The sequence below is a fragment of the Saccopteryx bilineata genome, chromosome 3 (genome assembly GCF_036850765.1).
Source record: "Saccopteryx bilineata isolate mSacBil1 chromosome 3, mSacBil1_pri_phased_curated, whole genome shotgun sequence".
NCBI lineage: Eukaryota > Metazoa > Chordata > Mammalia > Chiroptera > Emballonuridae > Saccopteryx > Saccopteryx bilineata.
Window position 1 is genome coordinate 259,957,217 of NC_089492.1, and position 18,136 is coordinate 259,975,352.

General features: G+C 39.4%; 1 protein-coding gene across 3 annotated transcripts in view; it reads left to right on the forward strand.

Annotated features, from left to right (window-relative positions):
- FOXJ3 (forkhead box J3) overlaps nucleotides 1-18,136 on the forward strand; it is a 168,126-nt gene that overhangs the window by 51,422 nt on the left and 98,568 nt on the right. For 2 of the 3 annotated variants that reach the window (XM_066269479.1, XM_066269481.1), the window contains exon 3: nucleotides 3,362-3,686. In XM_066269479.1, coding sequence (XP_066125576.1) covers nucleotides 3,362-3,686 — 325 coding nt within the window. Of the gene's footprint in view, nucleotides 1-3,250; nucleotides 3,687-18,136 lie in introns of all 3 variants that reach the window. The other variant, XM_066269480.1, reaches the window with a different exon arrangement.

Here is an 18,136-nt window from a genome sequence, read left to right on the forward strand (position 1 = left end):
AGGAGAGGGGGAGGGGTGGAGAAGCAGATGGGCGCTTTTCCTGTGTGCCCTGGCCGGGAATCAAACCTGGGACTTCTGCATGCCAGGCTGACGCTCTACCACTGAGCCAACCGGCCAGGGCCGAGAAAGATTCTTGTATGTGCCCGGACTGGGATCCACCCTGCAAACCCTGTCTGGGGCTGATGCTCTGCCTACCTGTGGCCATGCTTGCAACCGATCTACTTTTAGTGCCTAAGGTGGAGGCTTCACCGAGCCATCTTCAGTGCCCTGGGCTGATTGGCTTGAACCAATGGAGCCATGGCTGCAGGAAGAGTAAAGGGAGAGAGAGAGAGATAAGGGGTAGGGGTGGAGAAGCAGAGAGCTCATCCTTGTACTCTTTTTCAGCTCTTGTGCTTGACCTTCCTGACTGGACTATGGGGTGTGGAGGACAGAATTTTTATCATATTTCATGTGTGTATAAAATTTTACTCTAGAATAAGCATGCATATGTGTAATTATTCTTGTTAAATGTTATAACATATTAAGTACCTACTTATTCTATGTTTCATTATATTACTTTGATTCATAAAATCTCAAGTAGTGATACTGGTGGGAGGAAAGAAGTTAAAGATGATTCTCAACAGGGGGGCATCTACATATCAATTATATTCCAATTTGGAATGTACTTTTATATTAACTTTGAAAATGTCTGTGACAGGTTGTTTTGGGAATTTGAACAAAATAAAGCTACTCAGTGGAGACTTAATTGAAGCAAATAGGATGACAGCGTGGTATAATAATATCCAAAGTTTATAGAATAAAATGTGAATAATAATAGCAATAACTACTGTTTTCACCAACACTACCAGTAGCTAACATTTACTGAATACTTACTATTTGCCAGTCACTGTTCTGAGTATTTTATATTAGTGAAGTTGTTACTGTGCTCATTTTACAAATGAGCTATGGTAGATAAACTACTGGATTGGGTACCAGGGGATCTGGGCTCTAGTTTTAGTTCTGTTAACTACTGTGTGAATTTAGGTAAGTTTATTTATTTATTTATTTATTTATTTTTTGTATTTTTCTGAAGTTGGAAACGGGGAGGCAGTCAGACAGACTCCCGCATGCGCCCGACTGGGATCCACCCGGCATTCCCACCAGGGAGCGATGCTCCGCCCATCTGGGCCGTTGCTCTGTTGCAACCAGAGCCATTCTAGTGCCTGAGGCAGAGGCCACAGAGCCATCCTCAGCGCCAGGGCCAACTTTGCTTCAGTGGAGCCTTGGCTGCAGGAGGGGAAGAGAGAGACTGAGAGGAATGAGAGGGGGAGGGGTGGAGAAACAGATGGGCGCTTCTCCTGTGTGCCCTGGCCGGGAATCGAACCTGGGACTCCTGCACGCCAGGCCGATGCTCTATCACTGAGCCAACCAGCCAGGGTGGGTAAGTTTTTTAACTTCAGTAGACCTTAGTTTTTCATTTTTAGGTTAAAGGGAGTGGTCTGTAATCTCTAGAGTAGTTTGCCCGTGGCCTGACATTCTGTGATCTCTAAATTATCTTGTCTCCGTGTTCCACAAGTTCTTCTAACTTGTTTCATGCTGGGAGCAAGCATTTCTGGCTGAAATTATAGAGCAGGTTGGTAAGTGGGTTTTTTGTTTTTTTTTTTTTTAAGATTTCTGAAGGTGTATAGAGGAATTTAAAGTTCAGATTTCAAAGAGATGTATGTAATAGAAATGAAGGCAATTTGGGAAAATGAGAAAGGTAAAACCGGGATCTAAATATCTAAAAAACAATACATAATAAGATTCTACTGGCAATGCAGATAGAATCCTCATGGTTGTCTCTTGATTATAGTAGCTAGGCTTAATCTGATTTACTTTCTCTAGTGCATTAGTACCCTCCCAAATTACTCCTAGAGTAACTAACACTTACTGAATGTTTCTTCTGTGCATATGTTATCACATTTAATTCTCAAAGTAATCTTTTAACTGGAGGTATTGTTGTTTCATTTTATAGATGAGAAAGCTAGAGTTTAGAGATACTTTAACATTTTCATGGTCCTATAGTGAGTAAACTACACTGCTCATAAAAATTAGGGATATTTCAAAATGAAAATGAAGCTACAAAATATCCCCTAATTTTTGTGAGCAGTATTCTACCATTAGAGTAACTAGTAGAATCAGTACGTGAACCCTGATCTGCCTGACTCAGGAACCTGTGTTCTTTATCAATTCTACATTCCTCCCGGAAGCACATACCTCAGGTTGCTTTTTATCTGCAGCCATTTGGGATGAGGGACCTAGATGGTATTTTCTTAGCCACATAGTTTTTTCTTTTGACTGAGGTACTTTGTTTCTTATTTTGTTTTCTTTTTCCTTTAGTTTGATATCATTTAGAAGCTTTTCATTCTTTTCTTTATAGTCAGAGTCACTACTCCTGCTTCCTTGATCCCAGGATAGAAAGGTTTGTACCTTCTGCTGAAAGTTAGCAATTCCAGTGTGAAGTGGCATGCTTTATTTCTGTATTTTTAATTCTTAGAGGAGCTTCCTTCCTTCTCCAGAATGTGTTAACCTGGCAGATTGTGTTTTCCTTTTTTCTTTCTTTGGGTGGCAATGTTCAGAATTTTTCAGCCTTGGAGGGAAATACATGACAGAATCCATATCACTGGATGTTTGCATTAAGCTTTTCCTTGAGCTTTTAATGTTTCTTTTCTCTCCATTTGTGTGATTTAATGTCTTATACCCAATGCCCCCAGATCTCTAGTTCCTTGACTTTTTTTTAAAGAAATTGTCTATTTCTGCTTGTCCCTCTTTTCTCTTGTTTTGTCAGTATCCTTCAGTTTCTCCTTCTTCCTTACTGTCAACTCTTCAGCTAGTTTGTCTCCTTGATGTTCCTGTCTACTGTTCTCTACTCGTCTTACCCTTTACCTGCTCAGCTGTACCTACTTCTTCCATGCAAATTCCTGTGCCTATTTCTCACTTTTCTTACTTCTTGCCTCCACTTTACTTTTGGTATTCTTTTGTTTGTATGACCCCTAAATTTGTGTAAAAGCAGTGCTAGATGTACAGTCTTAAGTTTCAAAGGGCCCTTGGTATTGGTGAGTAAAGATTGGCAGCAGAATCACTTTGTGGGTATGTATTGCCCTGTTTTTTAAACATTTTAAAACTAAATTTGTTGTGTTTTAGAGAGGATAAAAATAAGAAAAAAGATTGGAAATGTTGATCTCTTAAATGTTTGGTTTGGTCATTAACATACTCAATCTTTTCCCTCCAGATTTAACTCAGGCTTTCCCTCACTTTGGAACTCCTAGATTTGTGAATATTGGATATTTTGAGAAGCAGGGGTTCTTTCCTTGTACTGACTAAGGAGTCTATTTACCTTCAGGATGACATCTGAACTGGAGAGCAGTCTAACATCTATGGACTGGTTACCACAGCTCACCATGAGAGCAGCCATCCAAAAATCTGATGCTACACAAAATGCACACGGAACAGGAATTTCCAAGAAGAATGCACTCCTTGACCCAAATACAACCCTGGACCAGGAAGAAGTCCAACAACACAAAGATGGGAAACCTCCATACAGTTATGCCAGCCTCATTACATTTGCAATTAATAGCTCTCCCAAAAAGAAAATGACACTAAGTGAAATTTACCAGTGGATTTGTGATAACTTCCCATATTATAGAGAGGCTGGCAGTGGTTGGAAGGTAAGAATTTATTTAAATTACTATTTAAGCAATAACAAAATTGGCTTCTCTTATAGATAAAGCTCTCTGGAGGCTTATAATTGAAGACGAAATTCTGATTGTTGTTTTTAGAGTGTCACAGGAAATTAAGTGTTTTTAATAAGATTAATAAGTATTTCTGGTAGAATGTTGGTTTGTTAGAGCTTTATTATATGACTGACACAGCATAAAGAGCAGAGATAATGTAGCATTCACTGGGAAACAATACCGCAGTTCAGATAAGTTGATAGTGAGTTTGAGATAAACTGTGTAGTATGGCAATTAGTACTGTTTTCATCATCCAAGATTTATCCAAAAGCTTTTTATTTTAAAAGAACTAGAGATTCATAGAAGAGTTAAGTAAGTAATACAAAGAGTTTCCATATATCCTTCATCTACTTCCTCTGTATTAACATTTTATATAACCATAGTACAATGATCAAAACTAAGGAATTAATGTTGGTACAGTACTTTTGCTTAAAATAGTACTGTTAACTACTAAGTAAATTACAGATTTTATTCAGATTTCATTAGTTTTTGTATTAATATCCTTTTATGTTCTAAGATCTAACATCCAGGATCCTACATTGCATTTAGTTGTTACGTCTCCTTCATCTTCTCCAATCTGTAACATTTCCTCAGTCTTTTCTTGTCTTTTATGACCTTGACACTTTTAAAGAGTACTTATCAGGTACTTTGGAGAATGATCCTCAGTCTGGAAATGTCTGATGGTTTCTCATTGTTAGAGGGAGATGTTGTATTTTTGGGAAGAAGAATGCAGAGGTGATGTACCCTGGTCTGCATATCATGTCGGGGTACTTGATGTTACTGGGTCCTACTACTGGTAATGTTAACCTTGGTCTTTGGTTAATGTGATGTGTGCCAGGTTTCTCCACTGTAAAGTACTGTTTCTCAGTTTGTAAATTAGGAAATGTTGTGGGGAGATAATTTGAGGGCATTCAAGTACCCTGTTTCTTTTTAAACTTTTGCTCATTAACTTGAGCATTTATTGATAGACCACAACTACAGCAGTTTTTATTGTTTTCTAGTGGTTTTATGTATTTTTTCATTTCTTATATATTTATTAATTGGAATTTTTTCTGCCAGGAAGACTTGCTCTTCTCCTTTTGATTGTTTTTTTTTTTTACAGAGGCAGAGATAGACAGGGACAGACAGACAGGAACAGAGAGAGATGAGAAGCATCAATCATCAGTTTCTCGTTGCGCGTTGCGACTTCTTAGTTGTTCATTGATTGCTTTCTCACATGTGCCTTGACTGCGGGCCTTCAGCAGACCGAGTAACCCCCTGCTGGAGCCAGTGACCTTGGGTCCAAGCTGGCGGGCTCTTTGCTCAAGCCAGATGAGCCCATGCGCGACCTCTGGGGTCTCGAACCTGGGTACTTCCGCATCCCAGTCCGACGCTCTATCCACTGCGCCACCGCCTGGTCAGGCTCCTTTTGATTGTTTATTCAACCACTTAATATTATACACTCATGGATATTTATTTTATTCTTTGTGCTATTGTTGTTTGTTGCTTAAATTGTTACTGCCTTGGCCATTGGTAGCTCTTACAGGTTGACTCCTGTGCCCTTTTGACATGACCCCAGTTTTTTGTTGATTTAGCACTTTTTTTTAAGATTTTTAAAAAAAAATTTAAAATTTTATTTATTCATTTTAGAGAGGAGAGAGAAAGGGAGAGAGAGAGAGAGAGAGGGAGAGAGAGAGGAGAGAGAGACGGAGAGAGAAGGTGGGGAAGAGCTGGAAGTATCAGGTCCCATATGTGCCTTGACCAGGCAAGCCCAGGGTTTCGAACCGGTGACCTCAGCATTTCCAGGTCGATGCTTTATCCACTGCGCCACCACAGGTCAGGCGATTTAGCACTTTTTAACTTTCTGGCATCACAAGATGTTCCAGGCTCATCTTATACTTGCCCTGCTGCAGTCCTAGAATCAACCACATTTTTTTTAAAGAATACCTAGTTCCTTATCAAGGTTTTCTGATGTCCCATCAAATTAGTTACCTACCTAATTTATGTTATACAACAAATAGTTAAACTTTCTTTTATATCTGCACCTGTTATGTTCATGTTCTTATATAGCAGTTCCCCAGTTGTATGCTGTGTGGGGCATGTGTGTGTGAGTGTGCACGTGGAAGAAGGGGTTTATAGAGCTTTAGGTCAGTTACCAGATGGTAGTTAGTCTTGTTTCTCTTAAACCTTATTGTCTCAACACCTTTGTCTTTTTTGACTGTCTTTAGAAAAGACATTTACTGAAGTATTGTGCACCATGCCAGAAAATCTGTTGTTTTAGGGGAAGAGATATTTTTATATCTCTAACTCTATTCATCTGTTCCATGCCCTAGTACAGTGCTTTCATGTAGTTTAAGTGAAAACCTGAATTCAGGTCTCAGACTTTTCCCCAAGCTTTATGTTTTGTGCTGTTAGTGCTGTTTTTTTTTTCCTTTTGCCTATTCCAGCTTTCTAGCCATCCCGGGAAATAAATATTTTGCTTTCTTTTTTTGTTTTTCTCTTCTTGTCCTTGGATTTTCTCTCCTTTGCCTTTTTTCCCATTGGCATTATCCTGTTTTTTCTTTTAGCTCACATGTTAACCTCTCTTCGTTCTACAAAGTTATCTTTCATATTTCAATATGCTTTATTAAAACATTATTAATAGAACTTACAGATTTTGTTCAGAGATCTTGTTTTGTTAGCTTTTGTTTCTGTACTCATACTCAGTGATAGCAGCTTTTATTATTATTATTTTTATTTTTATTTTTATTTTTTTTTCATTTTTCTGAAGCTGGAAACAGGAAGAGACAGTCAGACAGACTCCCGCATGCGCCCAACCGGGATCCACCCGGCACGCCCACCATGGGGCGACGCTCTGCCCACCAGGGGGCAATGCTCTGCCCATCCTGGGCGTCGCCATGTTGCGACCAGAGCCACTCTAGCGCCTGAGGCAGAGGCCACAGAGCCATCCCCAGCGCCCGGGCCATCTTTGCTCCAATGGAGCCTTGGCTGCGGGAGGGGAAGGGAGAGACAGAGAGGAAAGCGCGGCGGAGGGGTGGAGAAGCAAATGGGCGCTTCTCCTGTGTGCCCTGGCCGGGAATCGAACCCGGGTCCTCCACACGCTAGGCCGACGCTCCACCGCTGAGCCAACCGGCCAGGGCGCTTTTATTATTTTCTGTGTGTCAAGCATTATATACTAAAGTACCCTATATCATTGTCTACTGAAACCACATAGCAGTTTTAGGAATCAAGTACTACTACTATTGTCCAAATATTGAAGGTAAGAAAGCTTAGCGTTACAGAAGTAACTTTCTAGAGTTTCTCAGCTATAGAACAGAGCCAAGATTTGGTACCAGACTTGGTAGATTTGGAATTTCAAAGCTCATGTCATTCATTCGTTCATTAATTTCCAAGTGAGAGGAGGGGATATAGACAGACTCCCGCATGTGCCTTTATTGGGGTCCACCCAGCAACTCCTGTCTGGTGGCTGATGCTCTGCCTTCTGGGGTCACACTCACAACCAAGCTATTTTTAGCACCTTTGGTGGAAGCTCCACAGAGCCATCCACAGCACCCGGGGCTGATGCTTTTAAACCAATTGAGCCATGGCTACTGGAGGAGAGGAGTGAGAGAGAAAAGGGGAGAGGAAGGGGTGGAGAAGCAGATGGTCACTTCTCCTATGTGCCCTGACTGGGAATCTAATTTGGGACATTTACACGCTGGGTCGATGCTCTACCACTGAGCCAACCGGCCAAGGCCTATTTATTTCTTTTCAATTACAGTTGCCACATAATATTATATTAGTTTCAGGTGTACAATATAGTGATGAGTAGGAATTTATATACATTATGAAGTGATTACCCTGATAAGTCTAGTACCCATCTGACACCATATATAGTTACTACGGTATTATTGACTATATTCCCTCTGTCTAAGATCATGTCTTAACCATTACATAGGGTCTATAATTTTTCAAACACTGCATAAATATTTATTTAATTTGATTTGCCAAGATATACTCTTAACTGGCTAACAGTATGATTGTTAACAATATACTCTGAATAAGAGTCAACTTTAACAATATTTCAGTGGAGGAAATGATAATAAAATTTGACTCATGTATTAAAAAAACATAATTCTAAGCAAGTAGTAGAAATCCATCTAAGCTGTGTTAGGCACTAATGTTCAGTAAAATTCTCTTGTCAAGATTTGAGATGAGAGAAGACTAGGAGATTTTGATAAACCTGTTTAGCAGTGGAAAATCATGGTGGTTAGGGAGTAGTAATGCTTAAAATGTGAATAAATGGCTTAGAAATCATCACACCTGCAGGGGCCAGACAGGTAACATAAATGAGTAAAGCAAAGAAAGAACCTAACTGAAGACTGCATGTCTTTACAAAGTATCCCCCACCTCGGTATTTCAGGTACCCACCTGGCACCATACATAGTCATTACAGTATTGTTGACTCTATTCCCTATGCTTTACATCCTCGAGACTACTTTTTAACTACCAGTTAGTGCTCTTAATCCCTTTACCTTTTTAATCCAGTCCCCTAATGCCTCTCTCCTCTGGCATCCATCAGTCTGTTCTCTGTATTATAAGTCTGTTTCTATTGTTTGCTTGTTTGTTTTGTTCTTTGATTACACCTATAAGTGTAGTCATATGGTACTTATCTCTCTCTATCTGGCTTATTTTACTTAGCATAGTATCCTCTATATCTTTCCATGCTGTTGCAAATGGTAAGATTTGCTTTATTTTTTTTTCTTTTTTCAGATTGATTTTTTGAGAGAGAGGCATGAGGGTGAAGGGACAGGGAGAGAGAAAGAGAAACATCAACTCATCATTTCACTTAGCTATGCACCCATTGATTGCTTCTCATACATGCCCTGACTCAGGCTTGAATCGGTGATCTCAGGTTGAGCTGGCACCTTTGGGATAGAGCTAGTGTCTTAGGGATTGAGCTGGTGACCCTGGGTTCGAGTCTGTGACCCCAGGATTGAGCCAGTGACCCTGGGATCATACTGATTACTTTAGTTCTCTGGGATGACACTCTATCCACTGTACCATCAACCAGGACAAGATTTCATTTTTCTTAATGGCCAAGTAAAATTCTGTTGTATATATATCACAGCTTTTTTTTTTAAAAAAAATAAGTTTTTTATTTATTTTTATTCATTTTAGAAAGGAGAGAGGGAGAGGGGGAGGGAGGGAGGGAGGGAGAGAGAGAGAGAGATAAGGGGGGAGGAGCAGGAAGCATCAACTCCCACATGTGCCTTGACCAGGCAAGCCCAGGGTTTCGAACCGGCAACCTCAGCATTTCCAGGTCGACGCTTTATCCACTACGCTACCACAGGACAGGCCATATATATCACAGCTTTTTTTTATCCACTTGTCTATTGATGGACATGCTCAGTGAACATAGGGGAATTATTGTTTTGGGTTTTTTTAGGTATATACCAAGAAGTAGAATTGCTGGATCATAACAAAGTTCTATTTTTAATTTTTAATTTTATTTTTTGTATTTTTCTGAAGTTGAAAATGGGGAGGCAGTCAGACAGACTTCCGCATGCGCCCAACTGGGATCCACCCGGCATGCCCACCAGGGGGCGATGCTCTGCCCATCTGGGGCATTGCTCTGTTGCAACCAGAGCCCTTCTAGCGCCTGAGGCAGAGGCCATAGAGCCATCCTCGGCGCCCGGGCCAACTCTTCTCCAATGGAGCCTTGGCTGCTGAGGGGAAGAGAGAGATAGAGAGGAAGGAGAGGGCCGGAGGGGTGGAGAAGTAGATGGGTGCCTCTCCTGTGTGCCCTGGCCGGGAATCGAACCCGGGACTCCTGCATGCCAGGCCAACGCTATATCACTGAGCCAACCGGCCAGGGCCTATTTTTAATTTTTTTGAGGAATCTCCATACTGTTCTCCATAGTGGCTGCACAAATCTGCATTCCTACCAACAGTGCATGAAGATTCCCTTTTCTCCACATCCTCGCCAGCTTGTTCATTGAGGAAGCTTGTAATTTTTATTGGATAAGGGGGTGGGTACGTATAAACAAGTAATTATGATGCTATATAAAATGCTCTGTAATAGAAATATAGAATGTTGTGCAATTGAAGAGTTGACTAATTAAGCATGCCTACTGTGTGTAAGCCATAAAAATATTTACTACATATGTGACTTAGTAAAAAGTATTAAAGGGTATAGTTAATGCTGTGAGAGTTTAGAAGAGCTAATGGGCAATGTGATGAAGTTCTAAAGTGAGTGGCACAAAGATTAAATGCTATGAGAGTACATGGAATGGGGAGGCATTAGAAAACTATTAAGGGAATAGAATTTAGCTGTATTTTGAAGATTAAGATTTAGGGAGGATTTTTTTTTGGCTTCTAGGAAATGGTTATAGGGGTTTTTAGTAGAGAGCAGAAGAGTTAGGATGGAGCCAGAATGTAGAGATCCCATGAATATATGAATGCCAGTCCGAAGAGCTTGGTCCAAATTTGGTGGGGAATAGTACCTATAGTTTACTTAAATGTACCTCATTTACCTGTCTGACCTCAGCTTCTGCTGAACTGTAAGTCCACCTGAGAGTGCTAGATCTAGTCTTGAATTTTTTGCTGCAGGCCAGCCCAAGTCATGGTCTGAAACTGGCTTAGAAGTAGAGATAAAATTTCAGCTGTAAGATGCATGATTTAGGTGCAATGAAAAAAGGGGGGTAAAAGAGAAGAAGTGGGAGTAGGTGGATAAAGATGATGTTGCTTTTAGAACTTATCTCGTCCATTCTGTTGCTTTAGGCAGACCTTTAATATTTCCAGAGATAGCTGCTTCATAAGTATTCTTTTTTAAAAAGTTTCTTCCACTTAATTTAAGGTGCCTAGAACTTGCCATGATCACTTTTAATTTTATTTTTGTAAACATAGAAATATTTTGAGCATTTCAGATGTAGATAAATGGAAACTGGTCTTTTTCCTTTGTTCAAGTCCTGTCTCACTTTTCAGTTCTTAATTCCCTTTTACAGTCCTTAGATTTGTGTAGCATGCTCCTGCAGCCTTCTGCTCACTGTATCTCCTTTAGGCATGGACCTATGTTAGGTTAGGGGAAAGTGGGAGATCATGTAGAACTTGTGAAGTTAGTTTGTATTGGTTGAAGTAGGGGCGCAAGAATGGTTCTAAAGCAGTTGTCAACCACCTTTTCAGAAATGCAGAACCAACTAAAGTCACCTAGAGGAAGAAATGTCACCATGGTCACTCAAAAGTATTCAAATAGAATTTTAATATTTAGGTAAAACTCCCTTTCATTTTGTGCTAGGACATTGAAGGGATATTACATATTAAAAATAATTCTTTGAATATTCCATAAGAATTTAAAAACACTCTGAATTTTTTATAATTGAATAATTTTATAATCTGAACTATATGAAAAGGAATTTAAAATTTTGTGTTATTTACCTTACTAAAGAAAATTGACCTATCATATTACTTGAGTATAGGGCAATAAAAAGAAAAATGCAAAAGAGTGTTATGTATATGTGGGGGTGTATTTTGCTACTTTTTATGTGGGGAAATATATACTGCTTATTGTTGTAAAAAGAAATTTAGAAGTAATAAACTAGAAACATAATAAACATAGTTACCGACAGGATGGATGGAGCCGAGATAGAAGAGATATAGATGGGGAAAAAGATTTAGAGTTTGTATACCTTTTGTATCATTTTGAGTTTTAAATCATGTAAGTGTTTTACACATTAAAAATAACCCAACAATATATATATATAAAAAAAAAAAGGTAGGGAAAAGAAACCTTAAAACTGAATGTAAGGCCTGACCGGGTGGTGGCGCAATGGATAGAGTGTTGGACTGGGATGCGGAGGACCCAGGTTCAAGACCCCGAGGTCGCCAGCTTGAGTGCAGGCTCATCTGGTTTGAGCAAAGCTCACCAGCTTGGACCCAAGGTTGCTGGCTCGAGCCAGGGGTTACTCGGTCTGCTGAAGGCCCACGGTCAAGGCATATTTGAGAGGGCAATCAATGAACAACTAAGATGTCACAACAAAAAACCGATGATTGATGCTTCTCATCTCTCTCCATTCCTCTCTGTCTGTCCCTCTCTCTGACTCTCTCTCTGTCTCTAAAAAAAACCAAAAACAAACTGAATAAGTAGAAAAAAATAGCCTTACTCAAATGGGCAATATAATTACAGAAAAAAAATTCAGGAGACTTTTGAAAAGAGCTTTCTGACTATAATATATACCTTCATAGTATACATACTAAGATTGAAAAGAATTGCAAAGAAATCATGAACTTAATCTTAGTAGATTTCTTTGGTAGTGATATTTTCTTCGAATCGGTTTTTACTTCCAATAACTCCAAGAAGAAGTTGGGAACAATTCTGAAACTGTTTTATGTGTTCAATAGGGTAGAACAAATGAGTACATATATTGATGTTTTGGAGAATCAGGACTCTCACAGTAACGAGAAAAGAAATACAGGTAGGAATGTAGCTATTGATTTGAATTGGAGGTGCCAGCTTCAACTTAAGTTTAAAATAAAAATCACTTAGAGAGCTTTTAAGATTTAGATTTCTGGGTCACAGCTCCAGAGAGTTTGAATTAATCCTAGGAATCTGCTTTAAAATAATATATATCTCAAGTGTTTCTTGTGCAAGTAGACTATACTTTTGAGAAACTACTTTTGGGGCTGGCATTTTCAAGGTCAAGCAATATGCTTTGATAAATTACCTGGGCAATTTTTCTCCTGGTTAACCTGGACCATCATATTTGCCTTGTGAAGAGATAACTGCCTGCAGGGTGGAGAGTGGTGGAAAAAAATCCTAAATATTTATCCTTCCCTATTCTTCCAGCTTCTTTTCTTGGGGTTGTAAGAGATAGGGTCTGCCCAAGTTGTGAAATCTGAAGTAATCTCTTTTTCATTGTGTGTATGTACATACATGACTGGGCTTTCGTATCTCAGGATACTTTTACTTTCTAAATACGCTTTTGGGTTTTGTTTTGTTTTTAAGTACTGGAGGGGAGATATCAAGACAGACTTTTGCATGCACCCCGACCAGGATCCACTCAGCAACCCTATAGTTGCTCGCAACTTGCAACCAAGCTATTTTTAAAATAGAAGGATGATGTGCTCAGATCAACCAGCTATCTTCAGCTCCCTGGGCCACACTTGAACCAATTGAGCCACTGGCTGTCGGAGGGGAAGAGGGAGTGAAGGGGGAGAGAAGCAGATGGTCACTTGTGTGCCCTGACTGGGAGTTGAACCTGGGATGTCTGTACACTTGGTCGACACTCTATCTACTCAGCCAGCTGGCCAGGGCCAATTTTGATATTTTCAAAAACAGATTTGTGATTACCATATCTAAAAAAGGTTCCTGTCCTTATGGAGCCCGCTTACATTATGTGATAAGAAATGCAGGGTAATAAGGCAGTTTACTAATGTAATAATGTCTGAAAGTCAGAAATGATTTCCCTAAATAATTAGTGTTTCAACCATGAACAAATTGAAAATTGAGTAGACTCAGATGAAGTGATGGAGTAAGGCTGAGATTACTCAGCAATCTTTGCAGGGGGAGCAACAAGTGGAAAGCCTAGAGCTGAGAGAGAACATTGGAAGGGATAAGTATGGACAGTAAGATCATGAAGAGCCTTTGGAGACTTTATTAAGGATTTTGGATTTTATCCTAAGTGCAGTGGGAAGTGATTGAAAAGTTTTAAGTGAAAAGGTAACATCATATTTGCCTTGTGAAGAGATAACTGCCTGCAAGGTGGAGAGTGGTGGAAAAGGAACAGAGAAGAAGGTGGAGGGTGGACATCAACGAGGTAGCTATTGTACTACATTTGGTGAGACTGGTGTCCTGGACTGGGATAGCAACAGAAGGGATAGGATAAAATAGATCAAAGGTAGGTTTAATAAAATTTGATGACATATTTGTTTTAGATGGTGAGAGGAAGGAAGAGTTAAGGATGTCTTAGAGGTTTCTCATGGGAACTGTTATGTGACTAATTGTCTTTAAACTGAGAAGGGAAAACTGGAAGAAGATCACACTGGGAATAAAGATTGGTTTAGTTTTAAAGATATTGAGTTTGATATGTTTCTGATGATGTCTAACAGATGGTTGAAAATATGTTAGGAACTTGGGAGAAAGGTCTAGTTTGAAGATTTAGATAGATTTGTGTCATAGATGGTCCTTGAAGCCATGGCTGTGGATGAGATTGCCTAGGCAGCCAATGAAGAGATGATAAAAGGATGTAGGGCAGAGCCTTGAAGAGTTTTTAACATTTCAACTTTTTAGAGATGTGTTCTCCCTCTGAAACCATTTAGAAAATAGGATTGTCATGATTTCCAGTTTGTCTAATTAGTTCTTTCTTTTTCTTGTCTTTTCAATTTTGAGTATTTTTTTTATATTCATTGAATACTTTATTCACATTCTTCTCAAGTTCACATAGAACATTCACCAAGGTAAGCCACAGCCTAGTTAATAAAACACATTTTAACAAATTTATGGCCTTTTTTTTTTTACAGAGGCAGAGATAGACAGGGACAGACAGGAACAAAGAGAGATAAGAAGCATCAATCTTTAGTTTCTCGTTGCGACTTCTTAGTTGTTCATTGATTGCTCTCTCATATGTGCCTTGACCGTGGGCCTTCAGCAGACCGAGTAACCTCTTGCTGGAGCCAGCGACCTTGGGTCCAAGCCGGTGAGCTGTTTGCTCAAACCAGATGAGCCTGCGCTCAAGCTGGCGACCTTGGGGTCTCGAACCTGGATCCTTCCGCATCCCAGTCCGACACTTTATCTACTGCGCCAACGCCTGGTCAGGCCATTTTAACAAATTTAAAAGAATAAAAATTATACAGAATATGTTCTTAGATAGCAATAAAATTAATTTAGAAGTCAAAACAAAGATAGCTATAAAATCCCCAGATATTTGGAGATTAAACAACATAATTCTAAACAACTCATGGGTCTAAGAAGAAGTCTTGAGAAATTTAAAAAAATATGTTGAATGAAATGAAAATGAAAATTAACAAAACATCTGTGAGATGTAGCAAAAGCAGTGCTTAGAGGGATATATAGAGCATTGGATGCATATGTTAGAAGAAACATCTAAAATCAATAATCTGAGCTTCTCCCTTAGGAAACTTGAAGGAGAAAAGCAAATTAAATCCAAAATAAATAGAAGAAAAATAAAAATCAGAGCAGAAATCAATGAAATTAAAAACAAATTCAATAGAGAGTATAAGTGAAATGAGAAGCTAAGTTTTTGAAAAGCCAGTGAAATTTGACAAAATTCAAGCCAAGCTAATCAAGAATAAAGAGTGAAGACACAAATAACTAATATTAAAAATAAAAGAGGTAACATTACAACTGATTCCATGGAAACTAGAATAATAAAGGAATATAATGAACAACTTCATGCCCATAAATTTGATAACTTCGACAAACTGGACCAATTCTTTAAGAGATACAACCTACTAAAACTCCCATATAAAGAAATTGATAATATGAATTGGACTGTATCTGTTACAGAAATTAAGTAAATAATAATAATCTTCTAAAACAGAAAGTGTCGGGCCTGAATGACTTCACTGGTTAATTCTATTCCCCCCCCCCCCAGATATTGAGATTTATTTTATAGTTAAAATAGTTAAGACAAAAGTCATGTTAGAAAGAGATTAAATAAATAAACTATTGGAACAGAATATGAGACTTGACTTATACCCACTCATGTAAGGTTTTGGGTTTTGATACAAGCCTTTATAGTGCATTATAGCTGGGTGATGGTTTAGGTATATAGTGCTTCTTAGTTGGGTAACTGTGTAGGGGGAACTTACACTGTAGACACATTTGATTTTGTAGATTATAGGTGTATGTTTCAAAAGTAAAACAAACTAGAATTAAAGATGGGAACTGATCTTTATGATCTTATGTTAAGCAAGTTTTCTTAATGGACTAGAGGAGGGATTTGCAAGCTCTGGCCTGTAAACCAATTTGAGCTCACTGCTTATTTTTATTTTTTTATTTATTAAATTATTATTTTCAATTACAGTTGACATACATTATTATATTAGTTTTAGGTGTACAGCCTGGTGATTAGACATTATATAACTTGACAATACACATAGTTATTAGAATATTATTAACTGTATTCCCTATTTATATTCCCATGGCTATATTCTATAAAAAACAATTTGTACTTTGTAATCCCTTCATCTTTTTCAACCATCCACCAACCCTTCTGCCATCTGGCATTTGTGATACATAGTGTTCTCTTTATCTATGAGTTTGTTGCTGTTCTGCTTGTTCATTTATTTGTTTTTTTTAGGTTCAGTTGTTGATAGATAAGGATTTATTGCCATTTTATTCAGATTTTTTACCTTTGCTTCTTCCTCCTCTTTTTTTTAATTAAAAAAAATTTATTATTATTTTTTTAATTTTTTTTACAGAGACAGAGAGAGAGTCAGAGGGATCGATAGGGACAGATAGACAGGGAATGGAGAGAGAGATGAGAAGCATCAATCATCAGTTTTTCGTTGAGACACCTTAGTTGTTCATTGATTGCTTTCTCATATGTGCCTTGACTGTGGGCCTTCAGCAGACTGAGTAACCCCTTGCTCGAGCCAGCGACCTTGGGTCCAAGTTGATGAGCTTTGTTCAAACCAGATGAGTCCACGCTCAAGCTGGCGACCTTGGGGTCTCGAACCTGGGTTCTCTGCATCCCAGTCTTACGCTCTATCCACTGTGCCACTGCCTGGTCAGGCTCTCCTCCTCTTAAAGAAGACCCTCTAACATTTCATGTAATACTGGTATGGTGGTGATGAACTCCTTCAGCATTTTCTTGTCAGGGAAACTCTTTACCTGTCCTTCAATTCTAAATGATAGCTTTGCTGGGTAGAGTAATCTTGGTTGTAGGTATTTGCTTTTCATCACTTTGAATGTTTCTTTTCTTTTTTTTTCGTTGCGCATTGCAACACCTTAGTTGTTCATTGATTGCTTTCTCATATGTGCCTTGCCCACGGACCTTCAGCAGACTAAGTAACCCCTTGCTTGAGCCAGCGACCTTGGGTCCAAGCTGGTGAGCTTTTTGCTCAAAACAGATGACCCCGCGCTCAAGCTAGCAACCTCAAGGTCTCGAACCTGGGTCCTCAGCATCCCAGTCTGATACTTTATTCACTGCGCCACCGCCTGGTCAGGCTTTTTTTTTTTTTTCTTGTGAATGTTTCTTGCCACTCACTTCTGGCCTGCAAAGTCTCTGTTGAGAAATCAGCTAACAGTCTTATAGGAGCTCTCCTGTAGGTAACTAACTGCTTTTCTGTTGCTGCTTTTTAGATTCTTTGTCTTTAACCTTTTGCATTTTAATTATGAAGTGTCTTGGTGTGGGTCTCTTTGGGTTCATCTTGTTTGGGACTCTTTGTGCTTCCTGACTTGTATGGCTATTTCCTTCACCAGGTTAGGTATTTTTTCAAATGGGTTTTCAGTTTCTTGCTTTCTCTCTTCTCCTTCTAGCATCCATATGATACGCATATTGGTATGCATGAAGTTGTCCCAATATTGGTTTGCAGGAAGTTGTCCCTCAGGCTCCTTACACTATCCTCAATTTTTGTGTTCCTTTTTCATTTTGTTGTTCTGATTGGGTGTTTTTCCCTTCGTTATATTCCAGATTGCTGATTTGATTCTCAGCTTCATCTACTCTACTGTAGAGTGCTTATAAATTATTCTTTATTTCAGTCTGTTTTTCTTTTTTTCTTCTTTTTTTGTATTTTTCTGAAGTTGGAAACGGGGAGGCAGTCAGACTCCCGCATGTGCCTGACCGGGATCCACCCGGTACGCCCACCAGGGGGCGATGTTCTGCCCATCTGGGGCGTTGTTCTGTTGCAACCAGAGCCCTTCTAGCGCCTGAGGCAGAGGCCATAGAGCCATCCTCAGCGCCCGGGCCAACTTTGCTCCAATGGAGCCTTAGCTGCAGGAGGGGAAGAGAGAGACAGAGAGGAAGGAGAGGGGGAGGGGTGAAGAAGCAGATGGGCGCTTCTCCTGTGTGCCCTGGCCGGGAATTGAATCTGGGACTCCTGCACGCCAGGCCAATGCTCTACCACTGAGCCAACCGGCCAGGGCCAATGTGGCTCTTTTGATGGCTGCATCAGGCTTGCAGACAAATCTTTAATAAAAAAAATGTTAAAAATATAAAACATTCTCATGTTTTACAATTCATTCATTTCCTACCGCTCATGTTCATGGTTGTGGGTGGCTGGAGCCAATCACAGCTGTCCTCCGGGACAACACCAAATTTTTATTGGATAATGTGTAAAGTATATGCGTCGTTGTATGGCTCTCATGGAATTACATTTTAAAATATGTGGTGTTCATGGCTCTCTCAGCCAAAAGGGTTCCTGACTCCTGATCTAGTAGATTGCTTGTCTTTATTTTGTTTCTT